At 38.3% G+C, this 25,481-nt stretch overlaps 1 protein-coding gene across 1 annotated transcript in view; it reads right to left on the bottom strand.

The window, feature by feature from the left end:
• The window catches only part of IL1RAPL1 (interleukin 1 receptor accessory protein like 1), a 2,344,491-nt gene that overhangs the window by 1,066,230 nt on the left and 1,252,780 nt on the right, over positions 1 to 25,481 (bottom strand). The window contains exon 6 of the mRNA XM_078656096.1: positions 20,139 to 20,325. Coding sequence (XP_078512222.1) covers positions 20,139 to 20,325 — 187 coding nt within the window. The remainder of the gene's footprint in view (positions 1 to 20,138; positions 20,326 to 25,481) is intronic.

The raw sequence follows: 25,481 nt of genomic DNA, 5'->3' as shown, positions 1-25,481 counted from the left end.
CCATGGGTGGTAAAGCAGTGGTGCACATTAACTGGTGCATGCCTGGGGATGTGCCATTTAATATAAATCTGCACTTTAACATTTGAGTATGTGCAGGGGACACAGAGTCGTTGAGGCTTATCCAAGGTTAAGAAGAGATGAGTCCTGTTCAGTGAAAAATTAGACATAGGCTTCACCTGCTCAGCATTGCTGGACATGGCTAAATAATAGCTGCAAAATGTTAATCTTGTTAAACAATTTTACTATTATAATCTCTGAGATTTGTTTCTTACTCTGCAACATCTCATTGTTGTTATCTTTCTTTAAAGATAAAGACAACATCAACATGAGCGACAATCAGCAATCAGTTGATTTTGACCTCATCATTGAACTCGTAATTGAAACATCAGTGGATGTTGATCCCTTGGATGATTTAAATCCTGAGGATGAAGAAGAGCGTGATGAGGATGCAGATTTGTCCGAATTATATGATATAGGATGGGAAGCTGACCTGCTTGAGCCTTTGGAATTATAAACATTTATTTTTAAAATTTATAATCAATAAAAAGTAAAAAGGTAAACCGTTTAATTTAAAAATAAAGACACCTTCAAAAACAGGTTATGTGTAGTGTCTTCAATAAAATATTAAAATATGCTCATAAAATTAGATCAGATTCACATATAAAATAGCATAGGTAACATAAATATAAATGTCATTTCTTTTCTGGTATTTCTGTATTGTAAAAATGGCAATGACTAAAAAATCTTCAAATTAAAATGTCAAGTAGTGTGTTATGTTTTTGATCACTATTACTGATTTACTGTTTGATAATAATGTTTATTAACATTTTTTATTATATTTTTCCTCAGATTCAACTGCAGATCATTTCAACATTTTAATATGCCTACAACACAAAGACAGATAAAGGCTGCAAAACGTCAAAGACAGCAGGAGAAAAAAAAATGCAGCAGTCCTCTAACAAAAAGATTTCTCAAGCCACGAAGAAAGCACCGGGTAAGAGCTCTAAATATTTCATAAGAAATATTTGTAATAAAAAAAATATTACTACAGAAAATGTTTCAGTCCATAACATGAGGAGTAAATCAAATGGAAAGAAAAGGACAATGGAAAATGTTACTGCTAGAGCAAGAGATAAATCTGTGCATGATAGTAGAAGGAAACAACAGTTTAGGGAGATTCGTAAACGAATGTTCCGCAACAGGATAATTGGCAATTTGTTAAAAAATATTAAGAAAGGTCAACAGAAACTAGTTTTTTATAAGAGAAAAAAAAAAGTTGAGAAAGTTATTGATCAGGCATTTGAAATTAAACGTAAGTTATTTATTTTGATAATCAATAGAATTAGGAAACTAAACAAGGCAATTTTTGATTTCAAAAGAAATAGTAGATGGAAGAGAATAGTTAATCGTAGTAATTTTTGTGAAGTTTTTTCTGGAGAATGGATGCATAGTTCAAGCTGTGAGGCATTTTTTAATGAAGAGAGTTATTTCCAGGATAATGATTTGGTGCATGCAGTTGACATCAGTGGTCGTGCTTATGAAGTGAAAGATGGTTGTCCAGTTGAAAAAGAAAAACTTGTGACAACAGAGGCAGAAGAGTTGTTAGGTAATGAGGTTTTAGGAAGACGTGCTAAGGGTCCTGTGTACACCTGGAAGTGTAGTAGTATTTGCAGTGTGCGACAGGATTCCATCAATTTGCTTTGTGATTTTGTACGGTCATTTAACAAAAAAAGTTTGAAGCAGAAAATGAGGTTGTTGCAAGAATTAGATCCTTGCAGAGTAAGAGAAGTGACAGGTTTGCATGGTCATTCACTGGCTTGTCTTTCCAGGAGAGTATGCCAGAGTGTTTTTCATCATTTCAGGATGCTAGCAGTGCATCATAACAAAGTGAGGAAATTAGTTAGAATGTTGTATTATGCTAAGAGTCCAGCAATTATGCTGAAACAATTATGCGCTGCTCTTTTGCATGGTTCTGAAATAGATGTGAAGAATATATGTGAAGAAATTGAGTTTTGTTACTTTGGAAGTAAAGAGGAGAATGTTGAAATTGAGCAAGAAGTAGAGGGTCATTTGGAAGATAGTGTACATGTTTCCAGTACAGATAATTTCCAGAGGGAAATTGCGACGTTTGACATGAAATCAAGTGAGAGGCCTAATTTCACTTGTGTGTGTTGTAGACGCACTTATTATAAGAATCAGACTAAGTTAGTGGATTTATATGCAAAAAGTGAAAGGGAAAATAATAGTGAATGGAAGGATTTTGCAACATACTTGATGGTAGAAAATTGTTTTGATTTGGGATTGGATCAACGTGTGTGTACTTATTGTTGTAACAAATTAAAACAAAACCAGATGCCTGCTAGAGCAGTTCATAATAATCTGGAATTGGTTGAGATTCCTTCTGAATTGAAGGACTTAAATACTTATGAATCTATTTTGATTCAAAGTATCCATCCCTTTCAGGCTATTGTAAGAATGGAGCCAAAGACAGGGAAATTGCCTCCATCAGATTTACAGAGAGGATTAAAGGGAAGAGTTGTTTATTTGCCTCTAGATTTGAAGAAAAACATTAACACAATTGGAGTAGAAAAAGTGGAAGAGGAACCTCTGGTTATCTTAGTTAATGGGGTTCCGACAAAGAATAAGAAAATATGGCAAGATTTAGTAGATGTTAGGAAAGTTAAAAAGGCAACATTGTATTTGAAAAAAAATAATAAATACTATAAGAATGTATATGTTGCAGAAGAGGAAGTAAGTGAGGAAGAGGATAGCGATTTGTGTGCTGGTCAAATTGAGAAAGTAGAACCCTCTACTAGTGAGGAAATATATGAACATTATAGTGTTCATCCTTTGCATTCCAAGGAAGTCATGGGGAATGCTATTGAGTTGTTTCAAATGAAACAAGCCAAAGGGAGTCCCATTAGTGTTTGGGAGGAAAGTTTGGAAGCTCGGTGTTTCCCACAGCTTTTTCCAACAGGTCAGGGAGGAAGATATGATGAGCGACCTCATCAAATTCCTGCTTCTGAATACCGGACTTTGCGATTGTATGCAGGAGATGCTAGGTTTCGACAATGCATTCCTTATTTGTTTCATCTCCTGTTTGAAAGCGATCTGTCTGGACTGTCATATGCAGTGAACCACATCTTGAAAAGTGGTATACACATGCAAAACATCTCGGCAAGTGATTTTATGGATAAAGTGAATGTCCAAGATAGTATTTTGGATTCTCACCTGATTAATCTCATGGCGTGTCAGCGTGGTACTAATGAGTACTGGTACCGTCGTCATGGTGATTTAAAATGTATGCTGAGGAACTTAGGTACTCCCACATGGTTCCTCACTCTGAGTTGTGCCGAGTATGGCTGGGAAGACTTACTTCAATTTCTACGAGAGGCAAATGCTAACGTAGATAACATTGAATTCAAGACACCCGGAGAACTGTGCTCTTTGGATCCAGTCAATGTATGTAGGTACTTCAATCATAGATTTGAAGCTATGATGTCTTTCATCATGAATAAGAAGAATCCACCTCTTGGAGAGGTGTTGGATTTCTTCTGGAGAAAGGAGTACCAAGCACGAGGTGCTCCTCATATACATATGTTGTTGTGGATCAAGGATGCACCTAAATTTGGAACGGATCCAGAAGACTCAGTGATGAGTTTCATCCAACAGTATTCTACGTGTGCTGTTCCAAACGCAAAGGAGAAGAAAAGCCTAAGAGAAAAAGTTCTGCGTTTCCAAAGCCATCGATGTGGAAAGTACTGCCGTCGTAAATTCCGAAACAAGGACAAGTTCTACACCAAATGTCGTTTCGGCTTTCCACGACCGGTGATTTCTAAAGGAAGAGTAAACAGTTTGATGTCTTCGCTGCGACATAATGTGATGAAGAAATCACCTAAAAACACATACAATTTGAAGAGGAATGAAGAGTCCAAGTACATCAACGACTACAACCCGGTGATTTTGTCCATGTGGAATGCTAACATGGATATACAGTTTGTGGCTGATAACTGTATGGCTGTGGCTCGGTAAGTGACGTCTTACATCACCAAAAAAGAGAAGACAGAATTGAAGGATATGTGGGAGGACATTTCCCATGAAAAGAGCCTCAGCAAGAAGTTGTACAGTTTCAGTCTGAAGATGTTGTCGCATCGAGAAATCGGAGCGTACGAATGTTCTGACCGGTTGTCTTCAGCAAGTCTCTATGCCAAGTCCAGGAGTATCATTTGGGCGAGTCTTGGTCTTGCTGCAACGCGTAATCGAGTTCTCAAACCTGTGCGGGAAATTGAGTATTTGGCGGAAAAGGAGCCAAACAGTACCGACATTTTGAAGACAAACATGTTGGATACATATTATCCAAATCGAAGCAGTCACCTAGAGAATGTTTGTCTGTATGAGGTTCTGCAAAATTACATATTCAAGAGGAACATCAAAGAAGATACTGAGAAAGGAGTGTATGCTGTAATAGGAAGTGAGGGATGTCTGGTCAAGCAAAGAAAATGCCACTTGATAAACCATCGAAAATTGAGTGGCGAATCTCCTGAAAAAAAGGAGTTTTTTCTATTTAGCACTTTTGCAACTTTTCAAGCCTTGGCGTGCAGAAGAGGAACTGCTTGGAGATTTCCTCTGTTACGAAGACTCTTTCAATGCCGCCAAGGAGACCATAGAATGTCCTGCTTTTCCCAAATATGTAGAAATGTTGAATGCGGAAATTGAGCAGGAAGCAACGATTGCAGCCGAGATTGCCAGAGACAGTTCTCAGGACAGTCAGAGTTCTGCTTCATTGAGTCAGGATCCACTAGGAGGACCTCTTATTGAAAATGAAGCTGCCACTGCTATGAATGAAGTGGAAAGAGCCATGGCACATGCTCAGGAGGATGCGGTTAACTTAGAAGAGTTGGAAAGGCAACTCAACGTTGAGCAGAGGAAAATATATGACGAAGTTACCATGCAAATTGATCATGGATTAAGTCATGATAAGAAAGAGTGCTCATGTACGTCGTTGAAGCCTGTCCGACTGTACGTGAGTGGAGAAGCGGGAACTGGAAAAAGTTTCCTCATTAAAGCAATTTCATGCTATTTGCAGGAAAGGACAGAGTCATCGCTGTCTTGTGTTGTCACTGCTCCAACTGGACTGGCAGCACATAATATTAAAGGGATTACTTTACATCGTTTACTGATGCTGCCAGTGGAGCATGACAACAAATTAGAATATCACAAGCTATCTGGAGATGCTTGTTTTGAAGTTTCAAGAATCTTGAGGAAAATGAAACTTCTTATCATTGACGAAGTAAGCATGGTTTCCAATGTCATGCTTGCCTTTGTGCATTTGAGGATGCAAGAAGTTCTCAAAACAGAGTATGATGTGTTATTTGGTGGCAAACACATCATTGTTTTCGGAGATCTTCTGCAGCTGACACCAGTGAAAGGGCAACCTGTGTTCAAAATGCTCACGCATGAAGATACCAGGAAGTGCCTAGGCAGCATTGGCAACGTCAATATATGGTTAAACTTCAATTATGCTGAACTGCATGAAAATATGCGTCAGGCGAAGGATGAAGTTTACAAGACTATTCTACAAGATGTTAGAATTGGAAAAGTGACTGAGCATGGGAAAGAAGTTTTAAATGCACGATTACTGTCAAATTTATATCCAGAACAAGATGTTGTGCCTGAGAATATTTTTCAGAAAATTACTGAAAAGAAATCTGGAATATGTTTGATGCCAACTCTTGCAGAATGTGCCAAATTTAACAACAAAATGTTGCATTTAGAAAAGCAAGAGATTGTGAAACTGGAAGCTATTGATAGAGTAGAGCATATGGGATCAACAATTATTTTGTCTGAGAATCTGAAAACTAAATTGGATTCATTAGAGAAGAGTATATCTAAAACTGCAGGTTTTGAAAAGACTCTGAATGTGTGCTTGAACTGCCGTATAATTTTAAGAAGGAATTTACATGTTGAAAGAGGTCTGGTAAATGGATCAATGGGTAATGTTGTTGATTTTGTGAAATACAGAAATAGAGATGGAATTGAATTTTTAAAAATTAAATTTGATGGCATTGAGGAAGTACAGCTAATTGCTCGTTGTTCTGCTAGATTTTTGCTTGTAAAAGACTTATATGTTCGCCGTAAACAGTTCCCTGTTTGCTTGGCATATGCGGTGACAATCCATAAATCGCAAGGTTTAAGTGTAGACAGTGCATTGGTGAATATTGGCAGTTCTGTGTTCAAGGAGGGTATGGCATATGTGGCATTGTCACGAGTTAGAACTTTATCGGGATTGTACTTGATTGAGTGTGATGTCAGAAACATTTGTGCAGATCTAGATTGTGTTAAGGAATACAATAGATTAAGAAGAGAGTATGCGCCACATTTGCCTCAGTTTCCTTTGTTTGAGAAACGTCTGGTAGGCCGGAAACGAAGAAATGAGAACAATACTGGGGAGGTTGTAGCAAAAAGACAAAAAGTGAATGAACCTAAAATTACAAGCAGAAACAAAGAGGATTCTGTTGAAGATGTTGTTGGTTTTCAGTTTGAAAACAGTTCTGGTGTCAACTGCTATGCTAATGTAGTAATTAATGTTTTGTTTTCTCTAAAAAATGTAAAAGAAGAGATTGTGGTCAATTCTGATCAAAGATTTTGCGGTTTGTTAAATTCTGTGTTAGAGAAATGTACCACTGATAGAAGAAACATAGAAAGTGTGTCTGAAATTCGAAATCTGTTAGACAGATGTTCAGGCCAAACACAATTCTCTCAAAATATTCAGCAAGATTGTCAGGAGTTTTTAATGTATATGCTTGATGTATTACATGCTGAAGGTGTAGATGTAGATCAGCTGTTTGGGCTTTCTTATCAATGGCAGCATGACTGCGAGAACTGTATGATATCAAGTACTACTAGTTTAGACTCAGAAAGATTTATATATTTAACTTTGCCAGACAGTAAATCAGTCTCCTTTAATAAGCTAGTAAAAGCTGCTAATCACAACATGGAGTGTAGCCAATGTAAATCTGAAATGATGTCCACATTATTTATACGAACATATGGCCAGTACGTCATTTTAATGTTCCAACGATGTAGGCCTGATGGAACAAAATTGACAACTTTAATAAAAAAATTTGTAGCTTCACAGTTGTCAATATCAGGAAGGACTTTTGTAACTATAGCAATTATATATCATGACGGCCCTTCAATATCATCAGGACATTACACAGCTTATTTAAAGTCTAGAAATGGCTGGTCATTCTGCAATGATTCTGTTTTAATTTTCAAAAAAAAATTTCCGTATGACCTTAAAAACTCTTACCTGGTGTTTTTAAAACCAAAATTTTAGGGAAATAATCTCGGGTTGTGCTCTGTGGAATTTCAAGAAGTTCTAATGGCTCCTACACAATTTGGCCTTGAGGATAAGTGTAGTTCAGAGACATAACTTCTAATCATAGGACTGGACATCATGGAGATATATGTGCACTTTTAATGAGTTCAGAAAAACTGTTTCTTTTTATAAGCTAATTGAAGCAGCCAATCAAAACATGGAGTAGAGGGAATGTAAGTCTGCAATGCTGTCTACTGTTTTACATTGCTTTGTGATTAAAAGTGATGTAGAGAATTAAATAATTGTTGTAGTCATAGAGGTAGTGTAAGTCTGCTTCATATTAAGCAGTATCAGTGTCATAGGAAATGTAGAACATGACTGAGCAAGAAGGGGAAGATATTACTATTCCAGGATTGTGAAAATGATCTTCAACATTTTAATTCTGAAAGTTGCGGGAATGCCAAATGATGGGATTGGCTAACAAGAAATCCAAGAGTTATACATGGCTCTGACAAGATTTGGCCTTGTGGAATCTTGTGGTAGAGAGCAAGAAGTCATTTATTGTATGTAACATGTTTTTAAAAACGATGGAGATTTTCTTTCAGAAAGTGGCGGGCTGAAAGTAATAACAGCACAAAAGAGTGTAAGCTATTCATAGGACATCCTTGGACGTCATGGAAAGTAAGTTAACTTTAAGGAGTTCTGATTTTTGATTTCTGATGTTGTATGGGTTTTTTTCCCCGCTGTTACATGATGAATACCTTCAAGTCACTGTTTTTAGTGAATTTTGATACATTCTGAGAACAGCAAAAATAAACCATTTAACATGTATAATTAATTCTGTACTGTTTGCATTTATGATGTATATGTAGAACTGTGTAGAAGACATGGAGAAGGTGAGGCTTCTGTAAGTGTCAAAGTTGTTGCATGCAGTGCTGCACTTCTGCGTATTCTTTGATATGCTAGACTACATCTGCACAATGAGATACCTAAGCAAAGGAAACACAAGTGATGTGATTGTGAAATGAGCAAAATAAATTGCATGTATTTCAATTACATCACCTGTGTTTCCTATCATTACGAATCACATTGTGCAGATCAAGTTTAGGTCTGTCCAGGGAAACATAGGAGGTTTGGACTTTGTTGAAGATTGCAGTGGACATGACTCACTTCATTGGTAGACCTTCACATGTATTATGTCTTCTATTCTCTTCAACAACTCGAAATTTCATCTGCAACCCTGAGTAGGCCTCACCTGAAACAAAACTCTGGATAGTAGACATCTTATTGGCATCCTGAAGCAATTATTTTAAATTTTAGTGTCTTGCGACACTTTTCTGAGACAACAGCAATGCAAAAGATGCACCATGTTTTAAGATAGGCCTCACTTCATCTGCATCAAGATAGTGTTAGTTTAAAATGTATATCTTTAGGACTGTGTAGCTTCTGTAAGTGTCAAAGTTATTGAAAAACTGTTTGTCCTTCAATCTTTGCCCTTGTCTTTTGTAATTTTTTAATACATGTTTTTATATTTTTCAAATGTTTGTTCTCTCTTTCACAGATTGAAAGTATAAAAATAAAAAGTGAGGAATTTAACGACAATTATAAGGTAAGTATTTTGTACTCTTTTCGTTACATTTCTATCACATTGAACTACTATTAGTTCCACTGCTTCATTTCTTTAATCCTCAGTTTCCTGCCTTTGCTACTTCCCTCATTCCTTTCTCTATTACCTACTTACTCAACTCCTTCCACTCTTTTTCTCAGTCCCTCTCTTCTCATAGTTCCTCACTCTTGTTCACTCACTCCGTCTCTATTACTCTTAGTGTCTTTGACTGATCACTGTATCACTATTTGTTCATAATGCTTTCTCTGTGTAGTTGAAGCACACTAAGGGGCATATTATGAATGCAGCCAATAAAATTATTGCTCTTTTTATTGGCAGAAAACTGGTGCAAAAGCGGCTTTAGCGGCAGTTTTCTGCCGCAAAAGCAGCTTTAGCGACACATTTCTGCCTATAAAAGCTGCAAAACTTTTATTGCCTATGTTGATAATATGCCCCTATGTTATTTACATTAGGGCTATATTGTCCAGTATAACAATCAAAATTGCTCTCCAAAGACACCAGGCAAAGCAGACGCTCCCTCAAACAGATCACCAAGCGCAATTTACCCTACTTACAATCTAGCCTGTTCTCTGTCGAGACTTTAGCAATCTTTAGAGCACAAGATAAGATTTTTTTACATGGAAGAGCCATACGTATTGCAATTCTACTTAAGAAACAAGCATTGGCATAGACAATAGGTCTCGCCTTTGGGACTTTATACGTGTTTAGCCATGCAACAGTTGATGTTGCTGCACCAAGGATATTATGCTGCATAACTAAAGACTTAGAAGGTCCCAAAGTCGATACCTATTGGCTATGCCAATGCTTGTTTTTCTTTCACTTCGTTATCTATTTTGTTTTTCACAATTATACCCTCTTCTGTCTGTTCTTTGGTAAATAGATCTATTAAATAGTATCTCTTCTTTACTCCCTATAGCTGTCTTTCTTGAAACATCACTCTCTGTTTACTTTCCTTATACTTACTCTTTTTTTAAAAAAAAAAAATTTTTTTGGTTAGCTCCCGGTACGCGTACCGGGAAGCTAAACCGGAAGCGAACCAAAAGAAATAGAGCTTGCCAGAGTGCTAAACATTCTAGCAATTTTTTTGGAAAGGGAAGGTAGTTCTGAAAAGAACTTTTTTTTTTATATTTTTGTTGTTTTATATTTTTTTTGTATTTTTTGAACATTTTTTGTTTTTTTTGTATTTTTTGAACGATTTTATATTTTTTTTGGTTTTTTTGGGGGGAGGAAACAACAAAAAACAGGCGTTGAAAAGGGCTCAACAGGAGCAAAAAAAAATTACTGGGGGCGGTTAGGGCAATCATGGTGTTCATACGCCAGGTTCAGTGCATTGATGCTCATGTTGCCACAAGCTAATAATCCACGACAGCGCATACATAAGTGTATCATGTTCCCAAAATTGGGCTGGATATTTGGCACAGTTTCCCGTGCCTCCTCTGGTGATAAAGAAACCGATGTTGCTGGTCTCTTCACAGGAGTTGGTCGAGGATTGTCCATCATATCCCTTAATTTCGCCCGGCTGTAATTTAAGGGATGTTTCCTTGTCATATGCCTATGCATGGTATGATTACCGTAGCTGTATTTTTTGTCCGTCCCTCTGGACAATTGTTCCTTGCATATGAGGCATGTTGCATACCTGGCATTGACCTTTTTTTGGCCACGAGGGATGGAAAAAAACTGCCAGATGAAACTGGGTTTCTTTCTTGAAACCCGGGGCAACTCTTCAAGAAATTGTGGTTGTTCTCCCTCCTCATCCATCTCTTCATCTTCCTCCTCAGTGTTGATAACCACCTGGGGAGGTGGTCCTCTCTTCCCATGAGGAGGTGGAGGTGGTGGTGGGGGTGCACCAGCTGAAGCAATCAGTGAAGCCATTTTCATAAAATCAAAATAGGTCTTCCAAGAAGCAAAATAGGTCTTCCTCTCACAATAATGAAAGTCAGAGTGAGGAAAGAAGGAGTGGTTTTCATCATTTGGAAAAAACAATACTTCTCAACCAATGAAAAGTGTTATTTTTAGGTCACCTGACCTAGCCTTCCATAATTATGAAACTAAAAGTGAAATGAACCAATGAAAAGCTTTATTAACAAGTCACATGACCTCTAACTTTCATGTTACGCGCTGCGGAACGCTCCCCGGTTAGCTTCCGGTTCGCTGCGCTTCGCGCCTCGGTCCGCGCCCCGGGACACTTCCGGGTGCGCTAACGCAGTACGTCACAAGACGCATTTCGCGGCAACGCGATACGTCGCGCTTTCGCGCCGCGGATCGCTTCCGGGGAGTTGCGTTTCGCGCCTCGGTCCGCGCCCCGGGGCACTTCCGGGTGCGCTAACGCAGTACGTCATAAGACGCATTACGCGGCAACGCAATACCGTCACTATGTTGATTTGTTACCGGTTCGCGGACGGGATCGCGGAATCGAATTGAGCTAACTGGAAGCTTCCCGGTTAGCGGACCGGGAGCGAAACAAAAAAAATATTTAAAAAAAAATTATTAATAAACATATAAAATATATTTTTGGATTTAAAGAATAATACATTTTACTTCTGTAGATATTAGCTTTTAAAAAACCAATGAAATTCACTGAAAAAACCATAGGTTATAGACCATATATAGTTAGGAATTAGCATTTACAAAACCTTGAAAATTCACTGAAAAAACCATAGGTTATAGACCATATATAGTTAGGAATTAGCATTTAAAAAACCTTATTTTACTCACACAAAACCATTGAAATTCCATATATAGTTAGTTGTACTAACTATATATCGCGCACCCGCAATCCACTGCTGATGATGTCACATATTACATCATTCATGACATGGTCAGTGACATCACTGATGACATCACTGATGACATCTCAAATGACATCACTGATGACATCACTGATGACATCACTGATGACATCACTGATGACATCTCAAATGACATCACTGATGACATCACTGATGACATCTCAAATGACATCGCTGATGACATCACTGATGACATCTCATTTGACATTACTGATGACATCACTGATGACATCATTCATGTGATAATACGATGAAGCTCTTCAGACTCTAATATAACCTTAGATACAGTAAGTGTAAACAGACACTCACAGACTGTCACTCATCCATAGAGTTACACACACACCTAGTCAGTCATGGAAAGAATCAATCACACATCCATTTTCTCAACTATACAGTTATACACACCTTACTTATTCAAAGATATACTAACACATATTTACTCTCTTATGCAATCCCTGATACAAGTTCACAATGATCCATACAGCCACTCACACATTCACTAGTTCTTATGCACAGTTATTTATATATGTCAACTCTCACATGTACTGTGTTTTACATATGTACTTACTTTTACATGCAGCACTGAGATATCCATTCACTCACCCATACACTCATGCACACAGTCAACCGCCCATACAGCTGTTTCCACATGCACTTTTGAACCCATACATCTAGTGAATCAACTGCTCACACATCTATGCACAGAGTCATACACCTCCCAGCCACCCATACACACTCTCAGTCTCCCATACAAATACGTAGGCAACCAATCAATAACGCATATAGTTAATCATATAGCTAATGATCAACACATGCAGCAGTTTATAGAACAACAAAGATAATGATGCACAAATTGAGACAGTTTAGTCACTAACCCATGCACTCAGTGAGACACATTTAACCACTCACTCATACAGTCAGTCATGCACCTAATAAATCCTTCATCCAGACATTTATACATCCACTAATTCTTAAATATGTAAGACATATTTTAACTTTACAGAATTATACAGTCACTGGATGACGTCATCAGTGATGTCATCAGTGATGTCATTTGAGATGTCATCAGTGATGTCATCAGTGATGTCACTGACCATGTCATGAATGATGTAATATGTGACATCATCAGCAGTGGATTGCGGGTGCGCGATATATAGTTAGTACAACTAACTATATATGGAATTTCAATGGTTTTGTGTGAGTAAAATAAGGTTTTTTAAATGCTAATTCCTAACTATATATGGTCTATAACCTATGGTTTTTTCAGTGAATATATATATATATATATATATATATATATATATATATATATATATATATATATATATATATATATATATATATATATATATATATATATATATATATGCAAAAAAGAAGGAGAGAACTCTGGGTAGGATGGTAGGAGATAGAAAATGACAAAGTCTTTCGCCATTTAAACAGCAAAGTCTTTAAGCATAGGACTAGTACAGTGCAGTCCTTGCCGAGCTGTCAAATAACAAAAGCCATTTGCACTGTACTAGTCCTATGCTTAAAGACTTTGCTGTTTAAATGGCGAAATACTTTGTCATTTTCTATCTCGGCATGGATAGCACTGTCTAATCCTATGCTTAAAAACTTTGATAGAAAAACAGACATTTGAGGTGAGCAGATCTAGAGTGTCGCTGGTGTTGAGAGTGCTCTAACAGGAGCTGCTTTCCACCTAAACTGAGACCTACCCAGAGTTCTCTCCTTCTTTTTTGCATAATTTATGCGTCGCTCTATGCCTGAAAGGGTTTTGTTTTGACTTAATACTGGGTGCTCCCTTGTGTCTGGACAAAGCTATACCTCTCTGAAGAGCTCTAATTAGAGCGAAACACTGTGTCAGGGGTTGCTTTTATTCATTCCAGGTTGGCTTGAGATGGTATTTTACCAATTCAAAGCTGTAATATTGTGCCTGGAGTGATAAATGGCTTTTGTTATTTGACAGCTCGGCAAGGACTGCACTGTACTAGTCCTATGCTTAAAGACTTTGCTGTTTAAATGGCGAAAGACTTTGTCATTTTCTATCTCGGCATGGATAGCACTGTCTAATCCTATGCTTAAAAACTTTGATAGAAAAACAGACATTTGAGGTGAGCAGATCTAGAGTGTCGCTGGTGTTGAGAGTGCTCTAACAGGAGCTGCTTTCCACCTAAACTGAGACCTACCCAGAGTTCTCTCCTTCTTTTTTGCATAATTTATGCGTCGCTCTATGCCTGAAAGGGTTTTGTTTTGACTTAATACTGGGTGCTCCCTTGTGTCTGGACAAAGCTATACCTCTCTGAAGAGCTCTAATTAGAGCGAAACACTGTGTCAGGGGTTGCTTTTATTCATTCCAGGTTGGCTTGAGATGGTATTTTACCAATTCAAAGCTGTAATATTGTGCCTGGAGTGATAAATGGCTTTTGTTATTTGACAGCTCGGCAAGGACTGCACTGTACTAGTCCTATGCTTAAAGACTTTGCTGTTTAAATGGCGAAAGACTTTGTCATTTTCTATCTCGGCATGGATAGCACTGTCTAATCCTATGCTTAAAAACTTTGATAGAAAAACAGACATTTGAGGTGAGCAGATCTAGAGTGTCGCTGGTGTTGAGAGTGCTCTAACAGGAGCTGCTTTCCACCTAAACTGAGACCTACCCAGAGTTCTCTCCTTCTTTTTTGCATAATTTATGCGTCGCTCTATGCCTGAAAGGGTTTTGTTTTGACTTAATACTGGGTGCTCCCTTGTGTCTGGACAAAGCTATACCTCTCTGAAGAGCTCTAATTAGAGCGAAACACTGTGTCAGGGGTTGCTTTTATTCATTCCAGGTTGGCTTGAGATGGTATTTTACCAATTCAAAGCTGTAATATTGTGCCTGGAGTGATAAATGGCTTTTGTTATTTGACAGCTCGGCAAGGACTGCACTGTACTAGTCCTATGCTTAAAGACTTTGCTGTTTAAATGGCGAAAGACTTTGTCATTTTCTATCTCGGCATGGATAGCACTGTCTAATCCTATGCTTAAAAACTTTGATAGAAAAACAGACATTTGAGGTGAGCAGATCTAGAGTGTCGCTGGTGTTGAGAGTGCTCTAACAGGAGCTGCTTTCCACCTAAACTGAGACCTACCCAGAGTTCTCTCCTTCTTTTTTGCATAATTTATGCGTCGCTCTATGCCTGAAAGGGTTTTGTTTTGACTTAATACTGGGTGCTCCCTTGTGTCTGGACAAAGCTATACCTCTCTGAAGAGCTCTAATTAGAGCGAAACACTGTGTCAGGGGTTGCTTTTATTCATTCCAGGTTGGCTTGAGATGGTATTTTACCAATTCAAAGCTGTAATATTGTGCCTGGAGTGATAAATGGCTTTTGTTATTTGACAGCTCGGCAAGGACTGCACTGTACTAGTCCTTTGCTTAAAGACTTTGCTGTTTAAATGGCGAAAGACTTTGTCATTTTCTATCTCGGCATGGATAGCACTGTCTAATCCTATGCTTAAAAACTTTGATAGAAAAACAGACATTTGAGGTGAGCAGATCTAGAGTGTCGCTGGTGTTGAGAGTGCTCTAACAGGAGCTGCTTTCCACCTAAACTGAGACCTACCCAGAGTTCTCTCCTTCTTTTTTGCATAATTTATGCGTCGCTCTATGCCTGAAAGGGTTTTGTTTTGACTTAATACTGGGTGCTCCCTTGTGTCTGGACAAAGCTATACCTCTCTGAAGAGCTCTAATTAGAGCGAAACACTGTGTCAGGGGTTGCTTTTATTCATTCCAGGTTGGCTTGAGATGGTATTTTACCAATTCAAAGCTGTAATATTGTGCCTGGAGTGATAAATGGCTTTTGTTATTTGACAGCTCGGCAAGGACTGCACTGTACTAGTCCTATGCTTAAAGACTTTGCTGTTTAAATGGCGAAAGACTTTGTCATTTTCTATCTCGGCATGGATAGCACTGTCTAATCCTATGCTTAAAAACTTTGATAGAAAAACAGACATTTGAGGTGAGCAGATCTAGAGTGTCGCTGGTGTTGAGAGTGCTCTAACAGGAGCTGCTTTCCACCTAAACTGAGACCTACCCAGAGTTCTCTCCTTCTTTTTTGCATAATTTATGCGTCGCTCTATGCCTGAAAGGGTTTTGTTTTGACTTTTATATATATATATATATATATATATATATATATATATATATATATATATATATATATATATATATATATATATATAAGAAAGAAGTGACTCAAACAGATAGATCCACCAAAGAAATGTGGGGGTGGGACACGCTGGTTACACAACCTCAGCAAAAACACCTGGAGCACTCACGGGGTATTCGATAAAACTTTATTATTCACATTTGCATTTCAGCTTTGTGCCTTTCTCAGTGCAACAAAGATAAATGTCCGATACGGACAACACCAAGTCCATTTAACATATTCAGCTTGACTGTTGGCTGCTCACTGGCCAATCAAAAGGCAGCAGTCATTCTGGCATGATGTGATGTGCCGGCATCCTTGATATTATTATTCAATCAGAAAACCTCAATGTCCAATCTAAATCTTCTCCCGATGTTTCCACTGGATGCTAGCCCCTAACACCACCATCCGTCCTCTGCGCCCCAACAATCTCTCACATGGACTGCCACTCATTGATGGTAAGTTTCTATATGTACCCCTCACCTGTGGCTAGATGAAATGCAGACTCTCCGTGGGCATCAAACAGACGACTGGCATCCCTGGACTTGAAAAATCCATGACCTTTATTGGTCAATCGGGCTTTGTCAGCGATGGTTCAGCAGGCCAGAGAAGAACATATTCCCCACCAGGGCCATCGAACTTGTGGAAGGTGCCTTCAAAAAGCAGTGGTGTGATCTGCTGGTTACACAACCACTGCAAAAATACCTCGAGCACTCACAGGGTATTCGATGAAACTTTATTAGTCGCATAGACGTTTCAGCGTAGTGTTTTCCTCGATGTGGCAAAGACAAATGTCCAATACAGACAGTACCAAGTCCATTAAAATTATTCAGATTGACGACTGGTTGGCCAATCAGAAGGCATATATATATATATATTCACAAAAAACAAAGGTTACAGGGAAGTTCTAGTTAGGAATTAGCATTTCAAAAACCTTATTAATTCACTAAAAAAACAAATGTTACAAGGACGTTATAGTTAGCAAGTAAAATTAAAAAATGTTTTGAAATTCACCAAAAAAATCAAAGGATACAGGGACTTTATGGTTAGGGTTAGATTTTGTTCATACAATACCAGATGACTTCAGCCATTATAGTTACCTGAGTTAACCATTACGCGCACAATATATATGCTTATATCACTATGTATAGTATTTTTTCCATCTTTATTTATAGTGTTATTGTAGTATTTTTTGGGGGATTGTTGCTTATTTTATTTATTTGTAAATTTCTTTAGTGTATTGAAAACATTCCTGATTATTTTATTTACTCATGGATGTTTAGGTGGTTTGTTTTTTATGTTAGAATATTTATATTTTGGGCACTGATATATATATATATTTTTAATGTTTGGTATGTTTTATTGTTGTGGCCATGTTTGGTGTAGCTATATTTTTGTTTATGATACTTGATGTTTGTTATGGAAATATTTTTGTTTATGATATTTTGGTTATTTTTTAAGTAAAGAGTCATTATTTTATAGTAATCAATTTTTGGGTGATATTTGTGGAGTTTGACTTTTTCCTTCATGTTCCGTTATAAAATCAAGACTTGCATAAGAATATAATTGAAATATCTTTTTGAATTTATTAGTAACGTATAATATCTTATATACTGAATTTTAGGCACCGGAATATTTAAGCAAGCTGAATTGTGGATATATGCCTTTTTGTGAGTAGAGCAGCATTATTGTGTGCAGTTAGATAATTGTACTATTGTTTTGTGTATTTTTGTATTTTGGTAAGACTAATGTCAATGCTGAAAAACTGAATAGAGATTGAGATTCTTTAAATATGCAGGAGTCTTGCAATTAATCTACCTGAAATGTGTGTGTTTGTGACTTGTGCAAACTTTGAATGCATATTGTTTTGCATTAGTTCATTTTTGCTTAGTCTCTGTTATCCAACATAACTTTTTGTCCATTATTATCAAAGTAGAGGTTTGCACTTGCCTCATTTTGTGATAGTTGTCAAAGAGGCTGTAGTACTTCTTTATGAGTTTTGTGATGCAGTGCAGTGCAGCAAATCACCTTGCTGCACTGCACTATGTGAATGGGAAAGGGCAGGAATGCGCCATGGTGCAAAGGTGCCTGAGTTGCATGAAAAATTGTTTTTGTACAGGAAGGGACACCTTCTTGCACAAAAACAACTTGAAAGGCATATTCCTCTTTCTATGTGTGCAGATAGAAAGAGGAAGAAACGAGGAGAAATAGAGATATTTCTCCTCCTTATGCATCCCCTGGGAAGGTGCCACATCCCCAGGTTTATAAGTTCTTGTTAATTTGGGGATTTGTCGAAATCCATGGGAGTTGAATAAGAACACTCATGCAATGCTCCCGGAGTGCCTTCCCAGGGTAAAGTAATGCAATGCAGCAATTTGCACTAAGATGTTTTTCACAAGATTTTTTGAGCCACTCAGAGCCACGCAAAGTGGCTTTACACGACTACAAAAATCAGACAAGGTTTGAGTCACTCTTGCACCACCGGCAGTCAAAACGCAGAAGTCAGGGGGAGAGACCACTGCCTCCAACAGGATCTAATGTGAAATCGGAGCAGAGGTCAGAATCCTATTCCTACAATGGAGGCGGTGACTGTGCAGTCCCCACCATGGAAAGGTACATGGGAGTGGACTTTGGGGGCCCCAAGCAGGGCCCTTCATCTCCTTTGGCCACTGCTAAGTGGCCTGGGAGGTACATGTAATACCCTCCACACATCCATTCACTGTGTGCCAGGCACCACATGGTGCTTGGCACACAGAGCATGATTGTGTGGAAAGTGCTATTTTACCATTGCGGCTTGTTGAGAGAAACTTTTGCACAGCTGCAGCAAATGCAGCAGTAGTAAAAAAAGCACTTTCTGACCACTGGGCAGATCCAAATTGGGCGGGTGGGACCGCGACTAATTTTCAGATGGCCTTCTGCCCGATGCAATGGCGGTTGGCGGTCTGACCCACCGCCATCATAATGAGGTCCTAAGCATTCATAATTTTCTGGCTACTTCACATTAAGAAATGGAAAGTGAAACACTAAATCCTCCCCAATAACAACATTTTGGTGCATCCAATATTTTTCATGAACAGTGTATCTCTGGATCCCAACGTTCACTTCTCTACATCATTGTTTTGTTAACTTCTGCCATTCTCCGCTGTGTAAGATATATACAGTTAGTATATATTTTTTCTAAATCTTTTTTTATTTATAAATAAATGCTCTTCCAATTGGAAATTTGAGTAGACAATAATATTTATAAATTGACATTATAGCTCTCTCTGAAGTAGATCTGAACAAGTGGTAAGTTTAAAACATTGGATCCTGCCAGGATATCTGGGTTTGGCTCCTGGCATTAGTACTTAAATATGAAATCTTGTAATTTTGTGCAAACCATTTTATCTCCCCATTTCCCAAATTGGATCTGCAGAGCACCCCAATATTTTAATAGCTCATACCTTCATGGATGTAATGCATACATGTTTAATATAAATATGCAATGGTGCATTGCATTGTCTGACAGTTTCCCGGTTACAGGTTTCTACACCATCCCCTTTTGTTTTCTGTTATCTATTCTCCAAAGTACGCCACATTCACTGTAATATTATGTCCACAACACTCCAAGTTTGAAATGCTCTTACTACAACAAAAGTGTTCTGTGAGTATCTGTTGGGCTACAAATATGGAGGACCTTCCATGGAATAGTTCAAGGTCGTGTTAGCATACAAATGTACTTGCATTTTCTGCAACATGTGTTTAAGCTCAATCATTCACAACCCCGCAGAGACAGCAGCATGAAAGTGTGAGGTGTCTGACCTTCTACATATTTTCTTGCTGTTCTATTGGTAGCACCAGCACTAATTAGCCTAGATGCTTTGGGTAATGCAGTTCAACTGTTGAATGAAAACAAAGACCTAATATATGCTTTGATCATCTGTGCATAGGCAATCTAAACACCTGTGTACCCACCAATATATTGGCGGAGACAGAAGAACTAGTGAGTGTTCTGGCAGTCTGCTGTCACCATAGTAGCAGGAAAATTCAGGTTTTTGACCATAACTTGATGACTTTGTCCAACTCACAATTCAATAATATTAAAGATAACATGTGCATGGTAAAACGGAAAGTCATTACTAATCATGGTTGAGGCTGCACAAGCCTGACTGGAATCAACAAAACTGCTCAATTTTTTAGGCATATTTATATGCAAATGTTCTGTTATTCCTTACCTTGTACCAGGTGACTTCTGTATCCGTGTAGGGTAATACAAAATCTTCTATTTCTGGGCAGGAGATTTCTTTGATTTTACTAAGCTCCGCTTTTTCATAGTATTTCATTTTGGAATTGTAGCAAAACCCTGTATCGTTTTCACCAACTGTTAATGATACAGATACTTTCATACAATAGGTTGAATTTCTGCAATAAAACATAACAGTGAGAGTGTGCTATATGAATAGATAGAGCCAAAAAGTGCAGATCAATTAGCAATATGATTGATTGCATCTTTATAAAACAAAAAGAAACATTTAAACACGCTAATTGAATCAAATTGTGTTGCCATCTCCGAATTGTTTTACATTCAATAAAAGTTAATTTATCAGGGTCACTAAGTCATGAAGTGTATAATACAGCTCACAATACCATCACTTTTGGAATTATGTGATTGGCACAACCAAGGAGAGACTTGCTATAAATGAATATATTTTTGCCTCATATGCCCCAAATGTTGTTCTACTTTGTACATCTGGTATTTTCCCTATGAAATATTAAAGGCATACTTGCCTGGTACTAACTATGTGATCTACATTGAAAATATATTTTTGCTATAAAATTGCCATAGGTAACTGTGGGAATCTGAATTATTAGTTGGGGTGGATGGCAGTCCACCACGAGTAATAAAGTTATTTAATTGTTCGATCTAGTCAAAGGTTTAAGTAATTTAAACCTAAGTTTACCACCTAGTAGCTAAGGCACAGAGCAGATGGGGCTTAACTTAGAGAAGACATAAAATGCTAAAAACTAAAATACTAAAGCAGTTAAAAAACAAAATAGAGTAAGATTTGATGAACAGAATGACACCAAAACATCAAAATTCCAATAAGAGGAACCAGAGATAAGAATTGTTAAATAGCCACTTAAAACCAATTCTGGGGGGAGTTTTTATCCCTCAGTGTTTGGTGCTTGCCTAAAAGGGAGGACAACAGCTGGGGCCTTTTCAGGTGTCTCCTAACCTTTACTTGTGATAGTGAAGGTCTCTTTTGAGTAAATTAAGTTCCTGGGACCACCCCAACTGGTCTTCCAGCCAACAGAAAAAATACTTCTCTACACCAAAGTCCTTGTTTCTGCTCAGGGAGCAGTTTTAACACTTCATCAGGGGCTAGTCACTGGCTGGGCTACAGTTAGAGGAGTAATACAAATTTACCTTCAGGAACTTCAGGCAGGGAAAAGGTAACTTTCTAGTTAACTTAATTTCCCCAAATAGCAATTAAAAACTTGAATCATACCATTAAGTTGATCTTAAAATAAATATATAAAAAACTAGTTGTTATTTTTCGTGCTGGCCCTCAACTGGAGATAGCAAAATATTTAATATTGTTTCCCAGTGTTTCTCTATTGGCCAGTCAGCCTTGCTACATTAAGAATAGATTTAGATGCTAGTCACTGTAACAATATGTTAACTTTATATTTCTACATGTCCTACTTTTAAATATCATGCAACCTGCCTTGTGGGCAACATGGCCTACATAAGGTGCCTTATCAATATTTTAAAGGAAGGATTTCTTCTAGCAAAAATGATTATTTTTGACACATTGAACTGAAAGTGTTAAACTGCTGAAGCTAGGCTACAATTGCAGGCCTAGGGTCATGTGTGCCTGGTCACACTAATGGATGGCAAAGGAGTGCTATATTTCGTAGGCGATTTTTAACTTTCCATGCCAAGGGTATTTTTTGGACACCATACATATTGGCCTAAAAATAAAATTATATATGACAATTGAGAGTAAGCCAGTACAGACCCATGTTAGGGGTTAGATCTCATGCACTGGGGCCTGCCTGGTTAGCAGTGTCCCAGTGCATAGAGTCAAACAACCATCAGCATCATTCCACAAGAAATTTGGGAGACCGTGAAACAGAGACACTTTCTCACACTAACACGTTGGTAAGTCAGCGTTAATTGTATGCAGCAGGAATGCATATTTGTACAATGTACAAAAATAGGATGAAAATGTTTATGGAATACTAATTGTATCATAAAAATATCACATGTTAATAAAGTCGGTGTTCAGCAGCAGGCTGTAAAGGCAGGCGTTTATTAGTCTGACAGAGTTAAAACCCACATTTGTAACTTTTCTTAGGGAAGTGATAAAAACTTCAAATTTACAACATATATTTATACTTTTTCCCTTTCTGAACCTCGGGCACAGTGATTAGCAAAAGGCTATTCACATTTGTTGTAGACCTACTTTGGTACCCCTAATCTTCATTTTTCAGCCTAATCTCCACTGGGAATAAAAACGTCAGCTCTTAGTTTCAAAACTAAAGCAAAATGTGTTTCAGACTATATTCAATTTGTTCTTAACTTGTAGAGCTCATTGAAAAAGTTCACAATCTTGTTTTACATATTTGTGCATCACCAATCTGTCAGTGGTCAAATTACCAAAGTACTGCAAGCCATCGAAATAGATTCAATGAATTTAGAAGCCATATCACATTTCAGATGTAATTCCATGTATTGCACATGATCACGGCTTAAACATATAACAGTAAGGTTGCTTCACACTGGACATAAAATCTTGCATGTATTATTTTGAAAAACCTCTAAAGAGCTACAATGACAGAATAGATTTTTCTTTCTTAATGTAAATGATCACTTAACTGAGAATGTACTAAGGGTCTAGAAATACTGTAATATATACTTTTAAGGATTGTGCATACTGAGAATCGTGATGGTCTAGTATCTCTAGAGTACCAATGAGAAGAGGTGTTCTTTTGAATTAGGTTTGCGTCATTTTTATAACAGGAACTATAACATACATCAAGTCCAATATGTGTTTTAATATAAAATGACACAAACAATGTAATTATTTTTCTTTTGTTCTAGAGAGTGTGTAATATTTCTAAGCAGAAGTGACTCGCAGCTTTGAGAGAAGTAATTGAGCTGATCCTAGAAGATTCTTATAGTGAGGGGGACATAGAGAGAAGCAAGTCAGGCTGCTGCTATGTATCCTTTTTGTTGAAGGGAGTTTTGGAATAGCATTTATTCAAAAGCATATTCCTGTAACAGGAAACAGGAATTGGGTCACCTTGAACTATATTTTGGTTAGAAAAGTAGAAAAGTATAGGAATTTCAGTATGGTTTGCTCATGTATCTTCGGCTCAGTGACTGGTTTCATAGTTTACATTGCAATATTTGACCCAATCCTAAGTGTGAGATAACTGGAATCAAAACTGGAATAAAAAACAGGCCTTGTCAACATATTAGTGCTTTATAAACCAAATATATACATAAACAACTAAATAAATAATAGGTAAGAAAAAAAAAGTGTATTTTCCTCAAAGAATTCCTATCTTGAATTTTGTTACTGAAAAGCAGTTCTTAGATCCAGTGGTCCTAGCTTCTTGTTGACTCTGGTTCTGCCACTTCCACCCCTGTTGAACTTATCTCCAAAGGTTGGAGAATGGGGGTGTGGTCAGGACACCAAGCATGGCAGTCTCTCAACTGTGAGTTCTGTTGCCTTTCCGCCAAAATGTGGTCATGGTCCAGTAAAGGAGGGTCCCTGAAAGTTCAACGTCCCCACATCAGCAGGGAGAGACGCCAGAGGTTTTGAGGGCTGGGAAGCGCAGTATAACCCGGTCAGTTCTGGAATCCCTTACAGCTGGGCATCCACCCTAGAAGGCCACAGGGAACCACAACGCTGTTCTGAGGTGGTGGGCGGAGACCTCTAGCTCCAACCAGGAGGCAATATTCAGGACCTGCCAACCACTCAGCCTCCAGTTTGCATGGGGTATAGGACCTGTGTTCCTCACTGGAGGGGAAAAATGGAGAGTTGAAGGTGGATGTGTCTTTATTGCAGCAAGACCTGCACATCATGACAGCAAGTGTAGCAGAGGCCAAGGGCTGTATCTTGACAACAGAGGACACCCTACATGCAAGTCAAACCACTTTCGGAGGACTCCATTAAACAGTACACTAGCTCAAACTTTGGGCAGAAGATTCAGAGGGCCATTCACAGCACAGCAACATAAACATTGTGGAATCCCGGAGGGCACAGAGGGGTCATCTCCAGCTCAACTACCTGGCTGAATTCATGGATACCAAAAGGAGGAATATTGCTGTGCTTTGCAATTGAGAGGGTGCACGGGTCTCTGGCACACAAGCCCCTGCCCGGTGCACTGCCTCAGCCCATAACTGTTCGCATCTTCAACAAGATCCTCAAAATCTTTCAGCTGAAAGAGACCCTGACTTGCGACGCTGCTTGGTTAATGTTTTTTCCTGAGTATAAGCTTAAGTATCAGCAACAATGACATACTTTTCTAACAGTCAACTGTAAGATAGGAGGGCAATAAAGCAAAAATATATCTGGCTCTTCCTGGCTCAGCTGAAAGTCATAATCCAGAACAAAATGCTCTTATTTGACACACCAGAAGCAGGTTTGGCATGGCAAATATTTTGTATTATACATTCAGAGACTCATGGTGGATTGATGTGGTGATTCCTGGGCACTGAGCTTGTTATAATTGCAGAACACGAATAGAACTTATCTTTAGATGGATACTAGAACAGAACCCTCCCTGAATGGATGATTCTCTAGATGAAGAATTAAGTGTATCTATTGTACCAAGGGCTTTGTTGTAAATGAATGGCTAGAGAAGAGACCTTCCTCCCAGTAGGCTGAACCTTCCTGGCCCACCCATCAGGGTGAGGGGTGTTAAACCAGAGTTGGGGGCAGCTGCCTTGCTGGTCCCAGCAGACACACTGGCATCGCCACTCGACCAATGATTCGGCAGACTCCCCCACCTCTTGAGGTTTTTGGTTTCAGACTTGACACATAAGAGTCATCTTCCTCTCCTCCTGCAGCTGGTGAACCAGCCCCCAGACACCCTTCTACATATGATATGGACCCTCACTGGACTCAGTACTTGGCTCATTGATGACCATGTGGCCCCTCTATTTTTCTTTTTCTCTTTTTTCTTTCCATTTTGCTTTCTTGCGAGTTGTGCTTCAGGGATTGCTATAGGGGATGGTGAAAAAGAACAATGTTAGGGTTTGGCTGCACGGGTGGTAACAGTTTCTAGTTTATTACATGACAGTTATGCCATGTTTTTTGAGGTAAGAGGTGGGGTGGGTTGGGTATCTTATGGTTTGGAGCTGTTTGTTTTTCTTGTTGTGTGGGGGTAGGATTTTAGCCTGCCAAAACGTTGTTGGAGACAGCTTTTTTACCTGGCCCGGTGTGTTATAACATATTTTGCACTGCCATTGCTGCTTGCTGTCTATCTAAGGCTGTTTAGTACTGAAAAGTAAACTGAAGGGCATATTGCTTTTAATTTGTTTTAAAAAATTTTATTGGTTC

This window comes from Lissotriton helveticus, chromosome 8 (genome assembly GCF_964261635.1).
Source record: "Lissotriton helveticus chromosome 8, aLisHel1.1, whole genome shotgun sequence".
Classification (NCBI taxonomy): domain Eukaryota; kingdom Metazoa; phylum Chordata; class Amphibia; order Caudata; family Salamandridae; genus Lissotriton; species Lissotriton helveticus.
The sequence above is the reverse complement of the archived record's forward strand: the minus strand, read 5'-3'. Positions and strand labels throughout refer to the sequence as shown.